Source organism: Anabas testudineus, chromosome 14, assembly GCF_900324465.2.
Source record: "Anabas testudineus chromosome 14, fAnaTes1.2, whole genome shotgun sequence".
NCBI lineage: Eukaryota > Metazoa > Chordata > Actinopteri > Anabantiformes > Anabantidae > Anabas > Anabas testudineus.
This window is the reverse complement of record NC_046623.1, coordinates 4827942-4848985: the sequence shown is the minus strand read 5'-3', so window position 1 is coordinate 4848985 and position 21044 is coordinate 4827942. Positions and strand designations below refer to the sequence as shown.

Below are 21044 nucleotides of genomic sequence, written 5' to 3'. Positions count from 1 at the left end.
TTTTTGTTGTTATTTTATAGCTGACATCAGGGAGTTTTCCTGTGACTGGCGTGAGGGTACACACACTTTTTCCAACCGGCCCTGTGAATGAATGTTGTTACTGGTTTGTGTGTTGTTAAGATAATAACCAGTTGTAGGTGAACATCTGATTATAGTTTAAACAAACTATTCACTTTAGTAAAGTAAAGAAAATATGTTCAAAGCTGCATTTTAGTTAAAAAAAACATGCCACAGGTTCATCCAATGGATGTTTTGACATGTTTGACCGTGTGTTTGTGGCTGAGCAGGTTTGGCGAGCTGCACAAAAAAAAAAAAAAAAAAAAAAGGCCGATGGTTTATCTTTGGCTCTCAGAGTTTTATTTTTTTGGCGGGTGCAAACACACACTGTAGATAAACTGAAGTGGGCCCTGCTCAGTCATGTTCGCTCAGATGTCCCCAGCGTACCCTGCACTCCCACATCACTTTAGCCTTTGAAGTGTGGCCATCCATCCCTGCGAATATCACTTTTTGTCCGGCTGCTTTCTTCAGCACACACCACCACCCACCCCCACACCCCCCATTTCGCTCTTATAAAGCCCAGTTCTGCCCCTGAGGGCTGAATTGTCTCCCTAATGGATGGCAAAATGGAGCACTAACCTGATGCTAAAATGGGTCATATAATGGTGATTAGATTCATTCCTGCTGCCTGTGAGTTAGCTCGGCGGTTACTCTATCCGAGGCATCTTGATGAATAACCAGCCAGTGGCCTAAAGCAAGGGTTGATGAGGGAGGGAGGGAGAGAGGGGGGGGGAGGCCTTGAACGTCTCACAGAAGCTGTGTCAACCCCTCCAGCTCTCTTTGCAGTGGCTGCTTCCTAGTGATTAGACAAGCCGGTTGTATAGCAGAGATCACCACTTAGACAAGCCAACTGCTGCTGGGAAATATTATAGCTGACGTATGTCAGCATGCACATTAAAGTAATCCTTCAAACACAAACTGTTTAAGATGCTGATACTGCCTCGCATGTCTGTTTTTCTTTTTTTGTTTCGCTTTTTTATCAAATAATGAGGTACCCATTTGTTTGGGAACATAAACTTTATTTCTCATGTATTCACAAGCACACACCAAAATGTCCTTCATGATAATCAATACATCAATTACAAACGTTTCCTTTCGTCCATCCCGCTGGTCCAGATGTCGTTGAGAAAGGGCCGTAGAACCCTTACCATTACTAAAACTCAGTAATGGTAACGGTTTGACGGCCCTCCTCTGCTCAGTGTGCAGCCTACAGTCGGTTGGGCCTGAGAGCGAGCTGATAGCGCCGGAGGTGGAATGAAACCCTGGATAGTACATCATCTATACTGTAGTGTCTCTTTAATAAACTTACAGTATAAGATGATATCCTGTCCAGGGCACAAGACATAACCGCTGGCAGCGCGTTGTTGTTGTTGTGCTTGTAATCTGTAAGACAAAGGTAGGTGGTAGACATGATGAGAAAGAAGAACGAATCAGTGAAATGCTAATAATGTGGTTAAAATATTATAATATTCAAAGTAGCCTCACTAACCCTGCACAGACAACATCTGTGTCACCTGCTGCAGAGCCTCGAGGCCCCCGTCAGGCCTCGGCGGCCTCCTCTCTTGTCTCACACTCACCTTTTCCATTGCATCTTTGCTGACACTTCCCTCCACCACATGTTATGGCTGCTATGCGTCCACCGGTTCACTGTGTCCTTGCTGCTCTGCCTGCTGGGCTCCGGCACTTAAAGGCCCCCAGCTCATTAGCATACTGTGATGACATCTGGGTTGGACCAGACGGCACGGGTTGAACTTTTTTCTTATCTTGCCCCAACCTGACTGCCTCCGTAGATGATGGTCCACACCCAAGACTGGACTTTACAGAAAAACGACATATAAATCTCCCTTTTACATAACTGCATACACTCAACACTGCTATTTAAAAGTCTAAACAGTGGACAACACAACAATATTTATTGATATCATGTTATCGTGGGGAAAAGCGTTGAGTAATTTGCCATTTCCACTAGTTTATCACAATCTTTTGTGCAACAAACAATTCTCTAAACATTCATTCTTTGTGCTTAAACCCACTTTACATGTGCCTCATGTGTGACTTCTAAAGGAACTGAGCAATAAGCTAAAACAGGGTTTCTCCCTAATCCATTATAAAAACACTGAACTTTATCTCTCAGTGTGGTGATAGATCAAACGTTCACCTCATAAGTCGCCCGAATCTCACAGCTCCTCCGATTTATGTGTGACGTTTTAATGGATTGGGATTCAGTGCTACGATGTGTCAGCTGCTGTCACGTCACCACACTTTTAAAACTATTCTTTTGCACGCGTCCAGGATAGGTCTCGAATCTGGATTTAAATCTCTAAATTGCTGCAAAGGTTTTGTCACACGGATGATCAGAGTCACACAGTGGCAGATGTACACAAGAATACTGTCTAGCTCCTGCTTTAATGTGGATGAATGCACTACACCACTGTTTTAAGGTCAGGTTCATTTATCACAGGTACATTCTGCGTCTGCACAGGAACGACTGTGATTGTTCATATTTTAACATTAATCTAATCATTCACTTCTGTAACTGTGTCATTGTTTACGGTCTTCGGTGGATGTAAAACTGTGACATGGTTTTCCTGAGGTCCGGCTTAGGTGGGACATGACTGTTGCCATGGTAACACACTCCCTTGGGTGTGGGAGCTAGTTCGGGGTGTGAGAGGTCCTCCTGTGGGCACAGATAAAGATGAAGGTAGGACTATCTGAGAGTTTGGGTTTCCCTCCAGCTCTTTATCTGCTGCAGAAACGCTTCGAGTTTTTCTACAAACTTCCATTTGCTCTCACAGATAAGTTGCTTTATTCTTTATTGCTTGCAGAGATAAACAGGGAGGAAGGTCTCATTGTGCAACAAGCCAGGTTTTGATCACTTGGGGTACCTTGTTGGGGCTTGATTAAACTGTTTGCACTTAGAAGAAGGTTAAAAAAACAACAACACTGGAATTAGTGCATGTAGAAGGTGTTTCTTAAAATCTTAACAATGACATCATATCTGTGTCACATGCTTCTGGCTTTTTCTAGTCTCCCTGCTCGCCCGACACTCTGCAGGGCTCACTCCGAAGATTGTTAAAGCCTTTCTTTTGTGTGCTAGTAGACTGATTTACCCATCAGTCATTAACTCCATGCAACTCCATGCCTCCACTTCAGAGTTATGAAACATCTGGACACGAGTACTTCGAGCTGCACCGTTTATTTTTATGACACCGTTTCCTCTGGGAAGGCCACAGACAGGTTGTACTGTCAGTGCAGCTACGTCTCTAAAGGTTATGTACTTATTTGCCAGGATGTAAGTGAGGGTCAACTGAATACTTGAGTACTTTTACTTTTGATACTTGCAATATGTGTTGATGATACTACGTTTATATTTATACTAGGATTGTGACCACAAGTTGTTTACTTGGTAATAGTTGTTTCTGTAGTATTACTGGTTATTAATTAGCAGCAGTAGGACTGAAATGTGTTGCTGCAGTAAGTTGCTGTGTTCTCAGCCGGTGTTTTCATGATGACTGTGGGCTGCCCTCTTCAGGCTGAATGTAAAAATGTAAAAATGTGTCCGGATCAGGACATACAGTCACGTCCTCCATCAGCTGTAGGAATCAATTTTCTGGAGTCATATGGACACCAGACAGCCCCTGACTGACAACAAGCATTTCATCTCGTCTCATTTCCTTTATTTAGAAGTAGGAGCCTCATTAATTTGTGTCTCTATAAATGAGCCAGCTAATTTTCAAAAGCTGTCCTTTGGCAAAATGTCCTAAAAGGGTCAGAGTGCATGCATCGGACGGTGAGACACTGAGATCATGACAACAGCAACAAATTGAACATTGTCAGCATTTAGACAGAAATTAGTACATTACCAACCAGTGACTGTTAACAAAGGAGTGTAGTAAGTTGTAAATGCAGTATAAATGAAACAGTAGTGAAATATTGATACTTCTAACATGGGGCATGTTAAGCAAATCAGGAAAATAATAATAATGGATGTAGCTTGTCATACACTATGTTCAGTAAAGAGTTATCGCTGCACTAAAATATGGTTCTGCTATTATAGTTCTATATTTCCTCTTTACCCACAGTACAAAACACTTAAAGGCACAGTGATGGCATTCAGACCTCTGATAATGAAGATGTCCATTCTAGTGGAGGTCGGCGGTCAGAGGACACATCTGCTGCTGCTGCTGCTGACACACAGCTTTTAATCAGTCTTCATGTGCAGGGAGTCTGCAGCTCTGTCATGTTGCCAAGAGGAGTCGCCGTACACGCACACACACACACACACACACGGTCCACTAATGATAATGATTAATCTCCCAGTGATTTAAACAGCTACACCTTTTTTCATACTGCTGTTGTGTTGATTTTAAACTTTCAATGTGCCATTTTTAGACATTGCAGCATTTCAACAGTGTAAAGTGCAGAGGAACCATTTACTACACATTAACTTGGTGGTGTAACATTTATTGTAGGATGCCACACAACACAGGATAATATGAACACATGCTTAAAATGCCACACTGAGAAACCCACTGTCTAGTTTTCATGAAGTCATAGACAGCCAATGGACAGATCAAGACAAGAGTTAAGGCATAGGTCTATAAGATTTGGTCTTTAACCGCACTCCTCTGAAATGCTACTTGGTGTAACAGGAAGTTACAGCTGTTGTGATTACACAATGTAAATCAAGAACATTTCTATCTGATGGCACATAATATAACAGCCAAAAATAACTCATGAAAATTCATTATTCTACAAGACAAGCTGTTAAATTCTATTTGATGCTACAGTTATAATTTTCATATATATTTATATATAGTACATTTGCAGTATTCAAAGTAGATATAAGAGAAAAAGCAGAAAGGGCTAAACTTACGGCTCAAAACCACACACATATAAAAGTACATACCCTACAAGTCTTTGTCCTACAGTGAATTCATAGTAAAGTATCCCATGAGTTCCTCCATAAATATGATTGATACAGTCGACAAACTGCACATGTAAGTATGAAGAAGCGCCACATTGGACAAAGGCACTGTACAGACACAATAAAGGAGTAACTGCAGATTTGGATTCGTTTATCGTGTTTCTGTTGCTACTTTGTGACGTATTGATGCTGAGAGCACACACAAAAAAAAAACCAACAAAAACAAAACAAACAAAAACAAATTGCATTTACACATACAAAGGAAAATGATTCAGCAAATTTGTCATGTTTCTCACCATACAAAAAGTGGGTGGGTAGTTATAGAGAACAATGATTTTCTATTTTAAAGTTTGACTGTCAAAAACTGGTGCAACCATTCAGTCCATGAAGTTTATTTCAATTATCTATGAAGGTCAAATGACTTGTGTAGCTCATCCACACCACAGCCATGTGAAACACCGGGGGGCTCTGCCAAGCTGCAGTGAATTATCCCAGTTTGAGAATGGGATAGTGTATTCTCGATCAGATGCTTTTTGTCAGGTTTCATTGGCTGATGATGTTTGAATCATTAAAAAAAAAAAAAAAAAAAAAAAAAAACTACTGGCTGTGTAAAGATATGGTAAAGAAAATCACATATAAACTAGTTATTGATATTACTGTGTTGACAGAAAGCCGAGCAGTGTTTTACCAACATCTACATTTACAGCTCAAACAGTTGTAGAAACATTAAAACCTGGAGGAAATTGTAACATTTACTTCAAAAACACAAAGACAAAGTCAGTGCAGACCAAACAAATAACAAGCCTTGTGTTTATTTCACATAAAAATAGATAAAATGGCAAATATATGATAATGTTGTAACTATCAGTAGCAAAATAAAAATCACAGACTCTGCAGAGAGGTTCATGAATATTCACAATATGATTCATCAGACAAAAAAAAAAAAAAGGCAGTCAAAGCTATCTGTGTGCAGAGTGGAGAGTAACACCAGACATGCTAGTTTGAGTGGAACAGTTCATTCTTGCTTTGTCATCATGGAGTGGACATAATGAGGAGCGACACAGTGGTAACTTTCAACCCACAGCATAGCAACGCTTTTCTGCCATAAAGGAGAGACTGTGGGGTTAAAGTCACAAAATGCCTACAATATCTGAACAGACACAGGACTAACAGTTTACCTCAGGACGTGGGAAGAAAGAAGTAACAAGATGAATTACAGCGCAGACCCTGAACGCCTACCAGGTGCTACTTGAGGTAATATGTTAATGTTCATTAAACCTAGCAGGCATCTAGGGTCTATACTATAGATAATATTCTTTAAGTATGGCTTTGTTTTATGCATCCGCTAAGTTTTTATCTCTACCTGTGTCCAGACATGCAACAAAAGTGAACACTATTATTATTAATATAAGCTGATGCTATGAAACCAGGGAGCAATATGTAATTATTTAGTCCATCTATAATGCAGTGATACACTGAAATAAATCTAACTAAAGCCAAACCAATGTCCTAAGGTTTGGGCACTTGAGTGGTGAACAGGCACTGCACATCAGAACAAGACAGGCAACGTGACAACAAACCACGAGGTAAGAATTATCATACAAATGATTCAAATATCACTGATATCGTAATGTACTGTAAATGTTTAAATCACAGTGAGTGAAGATCTGGTGAGCGGTTTTGTAATCCATAAAGCTTATCTATATGAAATGCAGTTTCAAAAGTAAAGAGGAAATAAAAGCTACTCCTTTCACACTATGCTCGGTATACTGCGAGCTACTTCACTAACTGGGCTTGGGGACGAATCCGTGTTCAATGAAGATACAGGAGCTGCCACACTCTGCTCTACTCCCAAAGCTGAATACATGTCACAGCAGCATGACAGGGAAGCAGAGCACTCCAAAACCCAGGCAGACATTTACAGTTTCAGAGAGGAGTACAATATTCATATTTGTCCTTCATGTTTTGTTTAGACTGTGGTTTTTTTCCCCTTCCCTCAAAAAATAGCAAAATCTGCTTTGGATGACTACTAGAACTGAGCAGGTCTGCAGCATATAATGCTGGTTAACTAGTAAAATGTAATAAACAAACAAACAAACAAACAAACAAATCTGTGTGTCTACAATAAGAACTTAAAATGAGGAGATAGATACAGTCTGGTCCTGTAGGAGGAAGGCCCCAGTTGTTTTCTTTCCTTGAGTAAATGAAAAACATCTTAAAAATATAAAAATCGTGGTCAGCGCCAAGTGTTTCTGGTCAAAGGCATTTGCATAAGGGGTCAGAGGCTAAGAAACTGGTTTCATATTTGAGACAGAAACATGTTGAAAGATTCAGAGAGAAATCTCTGGCCTGATTCATCAGATGGCTGTCTGGCACTGTGGGCTGGTCATCTTCTGGAGCAGAGGGATCTGTGGGATCAGGACACACAAGGATTAGCTGGTTTTAACAGAGATTAATAGAACTAGTGCACAGTACTGCCACACATTTAGAAACTGCAGCTGTGTATTACATGATATTACTCTGAAAATTGCATGTTAACACACTCGTAACATGTGAATGTACAGGTGACTGCTGTCAGGTATGGATGTGTGTAGAGAAGGTTCAGCACCCCCAGATGGCTAATCAAAGTCTGATGCCTATAATACCAACTGTAGGGATGTGCCACTGAATTTCTGCAGAATGATACTGGATCAGCATATGTATGTATGTCACCTAAGTTAAGTTTCAGTGAGAACAGGAATTTAAATATTGCACACACTGACTATAGACTCCTTGGAATGTCTACAAGTCTGGCAGGATTGAGCACTGTTGAGCGTTTGTGGGTGTCCAGCCCGTTGTTTTTAATGTTTTTGGGTATGAGGCTGCTTTGCGTTCTATTTTTTGTATGAAACTGCTCAAACACTGAAATCTTCTTACAATTAAAAGTCAAGCATTCAAACTGGCTCTGACAGTGGCAGAGTAGACCCAAGGATTCATAAGAGCAGTCTGATAACATGCATTACTGTTGTGGAGAACAGTGCCACTCTCACCTTGGTTAGATCCACCCCAGTGAGGGCGTTGACGGACACAGGGAGTTCAGCTAACAGACGTGTCACCTCTCCTGTCACACGGCTGCCCTCTCCACTCAGGATGACAATCTCATTGGTCTTTGACAGCGGTGCAGCCACCTTACTGGCAATCTGATAAAAAACAGAGAGCAACTGTTAATTCACTGACTCCTCCACGCCATATATGTATATACACACACACACATGCAAGGACTGACAATAATCCAGCTAAGCTTATACTGCATTTGTTCTGTTCCATACTCAGAAAAAATAAATATTGGAGGTTTGCTAATGCTACAGGGTTAGCATTAAATGTTAGTACTTGTAGAATCTGTTAAGCAGGTAGTTTGGTTCATGTTTAATGGTCCACGTGTACATCTTTCAGGTGTTTTAAACTTAATTCTAATTTCTCTAAACCAGAGGCATAGAAATCCTTTTGACAAACCTTGGGCAGAGATTCCAGGACTAGAGCCGTCTTAGCAGCCTCGCCGTACTGTTGGTAGGCTTCAGCTTTCAGCCTCATCTTCTCAGCCTCTGCCTTTCCCACTGCTTCGATGGAGGCGGCCTCTGCCTCACCGATGCAACGGATCTTTTCGGCTTCTGCCTGTGCTGTAAGCACCCTTTTGATTCTGGGGTAGGGTTAGAGGTGACAAAATAACTGTTTAACATGTACAGTTCTTTAGTGCAAAAAAATGTCAAGTAACCTTTAATTACCATAAAACAACAGGTTTATTCATTTTTATTATAGAAGCAAAAATACAGAATAGCCCAGTTTCACAGCTGTTTATTGAGCTTTGATTCCCCAAATATAGAAAGTTATTTCATTATAAAAGTTATTATAATTACTGTGTATAGATCCACTCACTTTTGTCCTTCAGCCAGTTGCTGCATCTTGTAAGCTTCGGCCTCAGCAGGTCTCTTCACAGTAGCGATGAGTTCTTTCTCAGTGCGGTCGATCTCCTTCTCCTCAATAGTGATCTGCTTCTTCCTCTGCACCACCTCAATTTCAATCTCCTCCAGACGGATCTTCTGCTGCTCTTTGGCAGCCTGCAGCTCATACGCCAGCTGGGCCTCTGCTTTCTAGAAAATGCAGTTTTTTTATTAATAACTTACTCTGATTGTTGGAATAAAAAAAGGCCAATGCGATATTTCCACATTGATACCTTTGTGTTCACTTCCTGGTTGAAGGAAGCCTTCTGCATTTCCAACTCTCGTTTGGAGTCGGCCATTTTTGTGTCAGCTAAGAACTTGATATCCATCATTTCTTTCTTACACTCAGCTTCCTGTAAAAGAGAGAGTGCAGAAGATAAGATGGATCAGAAGTGGTTTGTTACTTTCCTAATGTGATAGCTATTAAGAAATTGAGCAAAGGTGAATTGCTTGTTTGCAGTTTTAATTTCCTCTCTCTAACCCTGATTCCAGCATCTCTTTCTGCTTCTGCCACTCCAATGTCTGCATCTCTCTGTACTGCAGCTGTCTGAGTTTTCCCCAGTGAACTCAGGTACTCCACTTTATCATATACATCCTGAAAGATGAATAAAACAGAGGCACAAGTATGGCAGGTTATTCAATTATGTGTGATATTCAAATGATATCAGATATTCAAAACACAAATTAAGAATGCAGCAAACTCGATAATCTTTCAAACCTTGATGGTGAAGCTGAGGATCTCGATGCCCATGCGACCAACATCGGGTGCTGCCACCTCTCGCACCAGGGTGGCAAACTTGTCTCTGTCTTGGTAAATCTGCTCAACAGTTAAAGTGCCTGAAATACGAAATCTGTGATTACTGCCCGATTGCTACATTAGTGAAATGAAAAACTAAGTGGACAGCACAGATATGTTGAGAGACAAAAACAAAATCAAACAGTGACCATGCAGCTTAGCGTAGCTACCCACCAAGGATGGCACGTAGGTGACCCTCGAGGGTCTGCAGGATGACACTCTTGATCTCCACGACTGACTTTCCCAGGAACTGTTCGCAGGCATAACCTAGCAGTTCGCTTTCTGTCATCACCTTCACCTGGTGCCAATATGGACAGAGATCGTCAGCTGAACACATTCACAAACACAGGCACATCACAAGCAAATACAAATACAGGCACACGGAGGTGTGGCACTTGTGAAAACACGACACAGTGGCTTTTGTGGTAACATTCCCTTAATTTTACAGCAGCAGTCATATATTTAAAAGCTGGAAGTGCAAAGGAAAGTAACATTTAAAATGGGAAGTCAACACACGAAAATTCAACTCAACAAATGAGTATGCAACACATTAATGACAAGGATGCACAAAGCTTTTAAAGAAATGTTTGGTCACATTTCAATTAATCCTGCAAAACCAGGAAAAATGAACCCACAGTTTGGGACAGCATATTGTGTATAATCTTCCTTTCTGATTAGACAGGGCTTTAAAAAACACTGGTCAATAGTGATTTGAAGCAGTGGCCAGATAATTAATCAATCATTTGAGTTTACATTTCTCAAAAAATAATACTAGATATTCAAAATGATATCCAGCTACTTTTTGAGATTAAGATACATTTTCAATACAGCATACTAGTTTTGAAAGCACACAGCATAATTTAGGATGATTATGATCTTTTCATAGACATTTTTATCTCAGCAGAGTGACTGAGTGCCTGGACTGCAGCATCCTTGTCAGTAATAAGCATCAATATACTAATTATAATAAATATACTATTATTATTAAATACAGACATAAACCTCAAATCCTTTTTGGGGCTTATAATGACAACCAAGCATGCACTAGACATATGTTTGCTGCTGTAATAGTTTTAAATACAATAATTTCAATTTCTGCTTAGTTGTACATCTGACTGAAGAGAATATAGGCTGTTTCATTGTAAACGTACGAGACACAAATATACTGTGTGACCCTGCTAGAAAGCAAAAGAATGAACTGGATCATCCAAAACAGAGGGAACTGAATGGAAGGCAAAAATTATTTAAAAGAATAATTATCAACAAGATAAAAGAAAAGGGGGATCAACTGCAGTGACCTAATGGTTACAGGACAGTCAGCAACACAGAGGTGTCACTTATCTTGTGACTTCACTGGAGCTGGAAGAAAAGAGTGAACTGGGTCCTTAGGTGAGAGGTCTGATCATAGCTGTGTTTCACTACATGCACTCATACCAGTAATGAAGGCAACACAATGTCAGGAAAGATGGGTGATATTTTAAGGAAAAACACATTGGACAACAGAAAAGGCTGCAATGCCACACAGTCAGCAGGGGGAGCCGTGCCACAGCTGGGACTGGAATAAAGACTTGTGCGAAATGGTCTCGCCTTAACTCCTGACCCCTTAACTCGACCCTTCTTCGTGACACCACCTTTCCTCCAGCCTCCTCCAAACAGCTCAATCAAGATACACAACTCAATAGCACAAATACAGGAAATGTGAGAACAATCAAAACTGTTTCTATGCCATTTCTCAACTTTAAATGTTAAAAGCATTTTCAAATGTGACACTTTTTTTTTTCCTACTGATGTGGTTTTACTGCCACGTGACCAGTGGGCTGTTAAAGGAGACAGAAATACTGCTGAAGATCATTTGGTAAAACGTCTCTAGAGATTAAAGAATGGGATTTTCATCCAGTTGGCAAAGTGAAGAAAAAAAACAATATCCTAGTTGTCATTTCTCTGTGTGTCTAAACACACTGTATGTGTCTTCAATTTAGGACACGCTACTGCTGTTGCCACAGGAGACACCACAACAGCATTGGCCAATCAAATGGTGGCATGATGAGACTCCCTGGAATGAACTGAGTGAAAACGAGGGGCTGTTCAGCTCTTAACAGGAGGCTCATTGTCAAACGTGTGTAGGAAAACAGAAGAGGAACATCACTGCAGCCAAAACACAAACTGATACGGTAGCTTCTTTCAGAGCTGGAACAAGTTTTTAAAAGAGAAAATTCACCACAAAAAACAAAACACTTTACAATTCTTTCAAACTTTGATTTACAAGAACATGTTTCTAAAATCTTCTAACCTTTTTTTCTTCTCCACCAGCATCAGAAACTTAAAGGAGAAAACTACAACTTGAACAATAACTGCGTTTACATGGACTCAAGTAAACAGGTTACTGAGAGAAATAAAATACATGCAGCCGTGCATTGAGAGAGACACCCTGCGACGACAGTCACAGAGCTCCTATTTACAGTGCAAACCACCTGAAAGAAATGTACGGTGAAAAGTAACTTATTAAAACGTCTACAGGAAACTTTGTGTTGGTTTCAGTTTTATTTTAATGTCGGGCAGATTGCATCGCTCTGTGTAATGATCTCTCATTTCATTCTGCAGCACTCAGCTGACAGCAGTAGAGTGTTGAGTGTCAGCAGCCTTTGTTATGCACATGCGCTCTTGCAGAAAGCTGATTAGAAAACCATTTATGCGTTTGCCGAGTAATCTGCGTTCTCCAGAAGAAATCTACCTTGGAAAAGTTGGTTTCCTTTTCTTTTGACGAGGTGTTTGTTGGTTATGGTGCAAACTACAACGCTGCTACAGTGGCTGTGGCAGAATGTAATGCAGAAGTTAAACCTACCAAGTACTCGGTTACACTGAAAAGTGCTATTAATTAAGAATATCATCATGTATTTAGTGTCAAAATGTAATGTCAGTTCTGTGGCGAATTTTCCTTTTAATTCTTAATCAATCAATCAATTCTTTGTTAAAAAACAAAATCTAAAGTTTTAAGCCTGGGTCAGCTAAGTTTCACTACACTGTATGTACACTTCTCCTCAATGTTTTAATCATAAAAATATGATTAACATGATATCTTGGGCCCTCTGTATGAAATTCCACCTCTGCAGTGGATACTGGGTGATGCCAGAGAAAAGGAGAGAAGGGGGATGTGTGGGTTGGTGAAGTCTGAGCTGGCATTCCCAGAAAAGTGTGGTGATTTACCTGAGCCACCCCAGTCACAGTAATAGCTACACCCTCCGCTGTCTCTACATCATCACACTTGGGCTGCAGGGTCATAATCTCAAGCGTTAGCCTGTGAAGAATGTGAAACAAAATATAAAATAAAAAATTGACATGTTCAGAGGCAAAGCAAATGAAGGGAAGGGCCAGAACATGTGGAAATAAAACAGGACAAAGTGAAACCATTCACCCAAGGACTGCAGATCACCAACAACGAAGCAAAATGAGATGCTGTCTGCAACACCAATTTTGTAGATTTAGGACTGTGCTATAATTACAGTATTTTTTAAATCCAAAAGTTCCATTCAAATAATTAAATCTAAATTTTGCACTTAAGACCTTATATCCTCTTTTTTAGCAGTTTCTACAGCATTCATTTTCTGACTCCGTTGCAAAAGGTGACTCAAGAGATCAGCTTTATAGCAAAGCACAAGTTAGTGACAGCTGATTGTCTCCTTATGACTGCAGAACAAGAAAAGCCATGAAGATGAGAAAAACCAAACATGCATACACACAATGTTAGCCAGTTAGTTTGACCATTTTCCTATGTGTTTCGTTGGTCTTGAGCACCAGCCATTGCTCCCCCCCCCTGGTCTTTTCAAAGGCATTACCTGAGCCACCCCTGTCACATCCAAGGGGACACCCTCCGAGGTTTCGATATTCTCACAGCGACAGAGGATGGTCATAACTTCCAGAGACATTCTACCCAGGCAGGCAGGCAGGAATAGCAGAGGCAAAACAGTAAGTTGGACAACAGGTGTTAGGAATGTCAGTAACCAAGGAAAAGAAGAAGACAGAAGAGGGACGAGGTGGGAGACACCCTGATCTCACCTATTTGGTATATTGGTTTTAGCCCTGAAGGTCATTTTCTGTATGATGTGCTGATAGTTACAATGCTTACAAACCCCAACTTGTCTTAGCTGCAACATAGCTTCAGGCTATCTATTAAGAAAAGTTTCAATAAACTGAGACACAGATGGAAAGTGTTGACAGGATTATTAATCCAAGTGTCTGAGATTACATTTATATGGAAATTAAAAAGGAATGCCCTCTACAAACAACCATTATCCTCCACCACTAGTCCAGTTGGACTGCTTATGGGAGATTATGTTTCTAAGCTGATAAAACAGTCACTGTTGTTTTTGTAAAATAAATACTACTTCATTGTTCTAGGAGTCAAGGACACGGGAGGCTGACTGCAGCAACACATAGAGGAGGAGACTCTGGTTAAAAAGCTCGTCCCATCTCTCCAGAAGAATTGGATCAATGAGTATCAGGGCTGGGCTTTAACAGGATTACTGCATCACAACCAGGAAGACTGCCCCCTCCCCCGCTGTTTTTATAATGTAGTCTAGCTCCTAGCTTTTAGCTGAAGTGTTCACTAGTGTGCAGAGAAGCAAGAGCATCTCTCCTGTCTTCCATTAAAGCATCTGAAATGTTGGCATACTTGCACATAATCTAAACAAACATTAAAATCAGATGTGAGGGGATTCCTGGGATGACATCTCACTAAACGGGGGTTTATCATTTCTATAGTACATCAACTTTATTTTGTTGTCTAGGTGTACCTTACATTTTAGACTAGAAAAAGAAAAAGAGACAGAGACAGAGTGGGGCTGAAACAGGGTGACATCAACATTAAACAAAGCAAAGCAGGTTAGCAAAGAAGAAACACAGAGGCAGGCAAACACTAGTAGTAACACAGAATTAAAAGACAGAAGCTCCAGAGTCAAGGAATACCATCACAAGTTAAATCATTTTCAGAGCATTACTGTACACTTTCACAAACGAAAAATATATAAAACAAAATACCTCAAGCAATGGTGGCTTGATGCTTTTAGGTGAAATATATACACTTCTACAAATATGGGCTGTTCAGTATGAATCTGTGATCACTTGGACTGTAAAACCAGACTCAGTGGACAATTTTACTGCAAACAAACACTGCTGCACTAAAATTAAATCAGCTTCAGTGCCATAATACTGAGATTTTATAGGGATGCATGCGCAGTATATCCCTATATATGTCACTTAATGTCTTATAGTGGTTTCAAGGTCCACAGAGTTTATCTGACTGGCAGTCTTTCAGCTCCAGGTCTTGTCTTTTAATCAGGACTAGACTTGACGTAAATAAGCTTCAATATTTAGTTTCCTGGTTTTATTTTTGCTCATTTTAAAGTCAGATAATTTTACGATGTCAATAATATTTGCAGCTTATTTTAACTTACTATTTTTGTCTCTGTGTTCATGTATTAACATGGGAAAGACGTGACGTTAACTGTAATTGTTGAGTATAGTTTTATACATGTTAGTAAGTCTCCCTCGCTTTGCCATGATGTGCCACCTGTTTATCTTTCCAGTGTTATCTCTGAAGCTGACTCAGCTGAGCGCAATTGAAAAACTGCAGACAGAGGTGACCCGCTATGTTTACACATCTGTTAAACATTATCCATTAATATTGATGTTATCAGTCTAAATTCACTATAAATTAATCTTATTCTATTATTATTTGCTTAATTCTCTAATCTAAGCGTTGAAATGAAAAAAAAAAAAAAAAAGTCAGGCATCATATTTTATCTTTCTTATGGTCACCCCATAAGAGACCTAAACCAACAATGTGTCTTGTCTGAATTTTCCACCATGTCTGCTGCACTTAGCTTCAAGCCCAGTTATTTCTACTAAATGTGCAAAAAGGCATTTTGGTTACATGTTTTCCCCAAATTGGGTATCATTTTGAACAAATGTCACTTAGAATGTGTGTGAATGTGTGCATTTGCTTGGAACTATTTTACAAGAGATTATTTACTATATAACGTTGCTGTGTGACTGAGAATAAACTGCAGTGCCCATGTTCAACATTATAAAGGAAAATGTCAAGCAATGCAATGGCTGATGACGACTTATTGTTGTGCTGTGTGTGTCGTTATAAGCTCTTGGCATAAACGGAGGAATAAACATGTACAGTGACTTCATAAAGTATCTTCTTCACCTTGTACACACTTTAATGTGTTGTAGATTATTTTAGATTGACAAAATTGCAGTTTTGTGCCCATCAATCAACACTCACTAACCCATAATGTCAAAGCAGAAATATGATTAGAAATATCTGCTTATTTATTAAAAATCTAAAAACCTGTTCTCACTCATTATAGGTTAACTAATATAGACTGAAGGGCAAAACAACTTTCTCCGCTTATCATAAAATTAACACAATAAAGCATTGGGGGTGCAGATGTGCAGCCCTTCTGTATCCACTATATTTGAGCAAACAGGAATATAGGCAAACAGCTCTTACCTCTGAACATCAGAGATGAGGCACCAGGCCCACGCCCAGCCTCCCACGACATACGTCTTCTGATCTGAGCCACAGCAGCCCCCTTTGGAACAACACAGAGAATCGCATCGACATTAAGCACAGTTTGATTTTGGTTGTGTTATGTTTACAGCCTGGGCTGTCTACATTCTCAAAAAAGCTGGGAATCTATATTCTGTATGCATTTAATATATCCCCACATGCATTTAAACAGAACTGAAATCTTGCAGCATGTCATCAGTAGGAAATACTTTAATACATGAATACACAGTCCTATAGCTAACTGTAGCAGGAGATTACATTTTAAAACAAGAGCAAGGCAGAAGTACTGGGAAAGATCAATCAGACAGTGACCCAGTTTCATGTGATAATCATGTGATGTTTAGCAAGTCATAAAAATGCACACCTCCCCAGTCTTCCAACCACAACCCACACCATGTTTGTTCTTGTGGCATTTCACTAGGAGCAAGTTCACCTTTGCTTTCTGGTGCAATTTTTAAATCTCTTAATTTGATGTTACTTCTCTCTCCCACACCCACACAGATTTACTCTATCACCCTACCAGAAGGTAGGCAGCACTCGTGTGTTGTAAAGCCTTGTTCAGTATATTACAATGAAGCCCATGCAGTGAATAAACACATGTGGTGGTGTGTCACATAGGGGACATGTTAGGAAAAGTCCAGAGACGTTGACCTGTTCCCAGTTCACGGACATAAACAATGAACACCAGCAAGGAAGCTAATGTCTTGTACTTACTAATGCCTCATCTTTACCAACTCTCTCTCTTGGTGCACAGGCTATGATTTTTCTGATTGTGATGATTAATTTAACGCAAACCATCAATTGAACTCATACATTATATTAAAGTGATCTGACATTGATGATAACAGTACATATCAGTCTCATTCAGTGACCTCAGGCTGATAGCTTAATCTCGAGTGTTTAGTGTGACATTCCCAGCTGTCACATGCTAACAGACTGAGCTATCTTTACAAACACATACACTCCAACAACCAAATATTACAGACATCTCACACTACTTTAATGCAAATGTAAAAAAAGAAAAGAACAGAAAAGAAAAATGCAAAGCCAAATTTTCAGTGGCCATATGCAGTAGATTTCCCATTTTTCACAAAAACCAAATAATGCACTTCCCTGGCGTGACTGAGCAATAGCCCACAGGAAACAGGGGCATTATAAATGTGCAGACCAGGAAATGAACACACATGAGTACTAAGAACAATACAGAGTGAATCAAGTAACTAATTTATTATTTAACCTTTTTGAATCCTGAAATGCCAAACAAGAGACATGCAGAATTTAAAACATGCAAATATTTTTTTGGTTGTTTTAAAAGAATTGATGTGGGTGAGAGGGGATTTTACCATTTAATCCCACCCGAGTCCTGCCAAAAGTTACGACAGATTGAGGGACTAGAAATACTAAGGCCTACACACCATTTGACCACCAGTTGCTCCAGTCTAGAACTTAAAAGAGATTGTTGACTGCACTCACTCCAGTGTGGAGGAGGGGAGGCCGTCCACGTGAATGAATAAGAAGTTACAAAAGTTAAAACAAACAAGCAGGAAACCCATCAAGTCCACTTTTCTTTATGCAGGGTTTTGCTCTTTGTTGAAAGGTAATTGAAGACTAGTCACAGCACACAGATTAAACTTATTTACCATATTTCACAATAAGCAAAAAAACATCTGATCAGGCAGCCAACTTCCTCAAAAAAACAAAAAACAAAAAAAGGATTTCTCTTTGTATCTTTGTACTATTGAATGAATCATTCTTGACATAAAGACATGCTGTTCACACTCGGGCACCTATGCTCTAAATGCCTTTTATGCCACATATGTGATGACTGGTATACTCTTGGAAGTTTGCCAACAATGGAAAATTGGTTTCTCTTTTTTGGTTCATCAGGAGCGGAGAGACAGGAAACGGCCCCAACACATTCATTTACAGAAGCGTGCCAGAGTTTGTTTGTGCTCTACACTGCCTAACCACATTTAAACAGAATCAAGTTTTCCACAGAGGCAATAAAACAGTGGAGATCAAAGCATCTTTTTCTGAAGCATTACAGAGAGTTTTGATTAAAGAAAACCTGGTGCCAGCCTGTGGCAGCAGCACTGACTCAAAACGAGATCCTGGATTCAGTCTTTCTACTGGGGCCCTGCATCCTGTGCTGGGAGTAGTTAGTATAAGATGCATCAGCTGTTGGTGGTGAGGCTGCAGCCAGCAGAGTTGATCATCATTTCCTTATAATTTGATTAGCTCTCAATTCATATGGAGTTTGATAATAGTCGTTTTATAATATTAAAAGACCAGGTCAAAGCTGTTTCCTGAGCACGTTACGAACTAGAAGTTGGACCAAAACTAGGACTTAAACACACCTGGCAGCAAATATAATAATATAATATACATTTTGAAAGCACTTAAAAAGAGAAAAGAGGCTTTCTTATGAAAACACCGTCTGCAGAGAAACACACGAACCGTGCTGGTATTTGATGATGAGGGTTGTTTTGAAAGACTTTCCAGATAAACACTCTAATCTTACATTTTTTTGGGAGGGAAACATGGACACGTCCCTCTTCTTTCTGGACCTGTTACCTCTTCCCACTCAGCCCACACCCACAGGTTTGTTGTAATATTACTCTCAATGCTAGCTTCGGTGTAGCACACATGCTACCCTGGGGGTGTAACTAATGCTTTTCTACGAGCTCCCTCCGTCGAGCCTGACGAACAGAAGAAGCTAAACATCGTCAACACATCGTCCAAAAAAAAAAAGCTCCTTTCGTTACCTGAAACCACCAGGGCCTCGTTTGGTCCGACGGTGTGGCAGTTTCCCATTTTACCAGCAGAACAAAACGCGTGTCCACACCTACTCGACACAACAGATCTGTCTTTTAAGAGCTGTTTTCCTCTTTTTTTTTTCCTTTAACTCAATTATTTTCAGTCCAACACTCGTGTAGTGGCTCCACGCCCCTACTTCCGCGTTGGGCTTTTCAAAATAAAGCTCACGCTGATTAATGTGTGTTTAGGTGGATGCTTTGCTTTTATTTTGAATGTTGCATCGTCATACGTCCGTGATAATTTTGTCCAAACTTGCCTCTTGAGGTCGGACAGCCCTCTCCTTTCTCTGCTGCCCCTCCTCCACAGTGAGGGATAGGATTTCAGCAAACCGCGGAAGGCGTGGTGGTTGTTGGATGGATCGTCACGCAAATAACCTAAACAACCATCGCTGGTATTTTTCTCAGAGCCATCTGACCTGGCCTTCTGAGAATATTCATTCATATCACTGATGTGTTGATGTTGCTGTGATTGCTGCTGTATAATTTGAATATCTGCGGAGTGTAGTTGTGTCTGTAATGTAATGAGGTAGATTGTGTAGGCTGCACAGTTTACAGTGTTTAATTTGTTGCTGTGGAGTCCTCATTCTTCTTTCTGCAGTTTGTAATACCTCAATGACAGCAGGCACTTTAAAGTATATACAATTCTGCACCAGACCTCACAAAATATAACAGAATTATAAAGAAAACCCAACAATCCCACTTGAGCAGCACTATAGGAGACAGTGGAGAGGAAAAACTGCCTTTAGAGGAAGAACCAGACTCAGGCTGGCGGCCATCTGCCTCGACCCCTTCATAGCTAAAGGCTCTGTCTCTCATTCTACATTTGGAAACTCTGCAAACCTGCAGTCTGAGAATGGAGAGTTCCTCTGGGAAAATATGGAACCATCTTCTTTAAGATAAAATGGAGCTTGATTATAAAGTACTTTACATTTGAGGAGAAGTGCTTTAAACTTGTGAGCCAATGGAGAGAAGCTAATGTAGAAGAAATATGATCTCTCTAAAAGCAGTGATGAGTCAGAACTCTGGCTGCAGCCTTTTGGATTAACTGGAGGCTTTTTAAGGAGTTATTAGGACATCCTATTAATAATGAATTACAATAGTCCAGTCTAGAAGTAACACATGCATTGACTAGTTTTTCAGCATCCCTTTGAGACAGGATGATTCTAATTTGATCAATATTCCTCAGGTGGAAGAAGGCAGTTCTTTATAACTAACGTTTGTGTGCATGGAAGACTCGTCATTAACATGCACAAACTGGAATCTATCTGATAAAAAATATTTAAACCACCCTAGTGCTGTTCCTTTAACCCCAATGACATGTTCCAGTCTGTGTAATAGAATGTTGTGATCTATAGTGTTGAATGCAGCACTAATCTAATAAGACGCGTACAGAGAGAACTCTGTTGTCTGATACTAGGAGAAGATTGTTCGTGACCTTAGCAGGTGACGTTTCTGTACAATGATGTACTCTAAATCCTGACTGGAAATCTTCATAGAGGTCATCCTGTGCAGGTGGTTACATAATTGCTTTGAAACTACTTTTTCAAGGATTTTAGAGATACAGGGCAGATTTGATGTTTGTCTATAATTAGTTAAAACCCCTGAGTCCAGAGTGGGCTTTGTGAGTAAAGGTTTGACTCCAGCAACCTTAAAAGCCTGTGGTACGTAGCCTGTTAGTGAAGATAGAATGATCTGGTCTAATATGGACGTGTTGATCAAAGATAAAACAAACTGGTGGTTTAGATGAATTAATTGCTGAAATTAACTCAGCATGATCTACAGGGAAGAAGCAGTCTAAGTATGAGTGTGGTCTTACAAATGAATCTGGAGATGTTGTACATGCTAGACCATCAATGCCAGTTGCAGGGACGATCTGATCACTTATTTCTCTAAC

The 21044-nt window shown here is 40.1% G+C and overlaps 2 protein-coding genes and 2 long non-coding RNA genes across 5 annotated transcripts in view; 2 read left to right on the top strand and 2 right to left on the bottom strand.

The window, feature by feature from the left end:
• Window positions 1-1059: 1059 nt before the first annotated feature.
• Window positions 1060-1754, bottom strand: LOC113170683. Its single transcript, XR_003299659.1, has 2 exons — window positions 1635-1754; window positions 1060-1440 (listed from the first exon to the last, which is right to left on the bottom strand). It is a non-coding gene; the product is annotated as an uncharacterized LOC113170683 (long non-coding RNA).
• A 1033-nt stretch (window positions 1755-2787) lies between these two features.
• Window positions 2788-5932, top strand: LOC113170582. The gene is made up of 2 exons (XR_003299652.1): window positions 2788-3349; window positions 4140-5932. It is a non-coding gene; the product is annotated as an uncharacterized LOC113170582 (long non-coding RNA).
• On the bottom strand, window positions 5766-19279 carry LOC113170580 (flotillin-2a). 2 transcript variants are annotated; one of them, XM_026372718.1, is made up of 11 exons: window positions 19100-19279; window positions 16275-16356; window positions 13591-13681; window positions 9932-10055; window positions 9680-9798; window positions 9443-9556; window positions 9195-9314; window positions 8897-9111; window positions 8477-8660; window positions 8014-8163; window positions 5766-7392 (listed from the first exon to the last, which is right to left on the bottom strand). In XM_026372718.1, exons 1-11 carry the CDS (start codon window positions 19146-19148, stop codon window positions 7342-7344), a joined length of 1299 nt encoding a protein of 432 aa, XP_026228503.1. In that variant the 5' UTR covers window positions 19149-19279; the 3' UTR covers window positions 5766-7341. The 2 variants fall into 2 exon arrangements, with proteins under 2 accessions (XP_026228503.1, XP_026228502.1); XM_026372717.1 differs by lacking the exon at window positions 13591-13681 and adding an exon at window positions 12962-13052 and having other exon boundaries at window positions 19100-19148.
• Window positions 18863-21044, top strand: part of si:ch211-283g2.1 (sodium- and chloride-dependent GABA transporter ine) — a 10814-nt gene continuing 8632 nt past the window's right edge. The window contains exon 1 of the mRNA XM_026372715.1: window positions 18863-18935. Within this exon, the coding sequence (XP_026228500.1) occupies window positions 18875-18935 (61 nt within the window). The 5' untranslated portion in view covers window positions 18863-18874. The remainder of the gene's footprint in view (window positions 18936-21044) is intronic.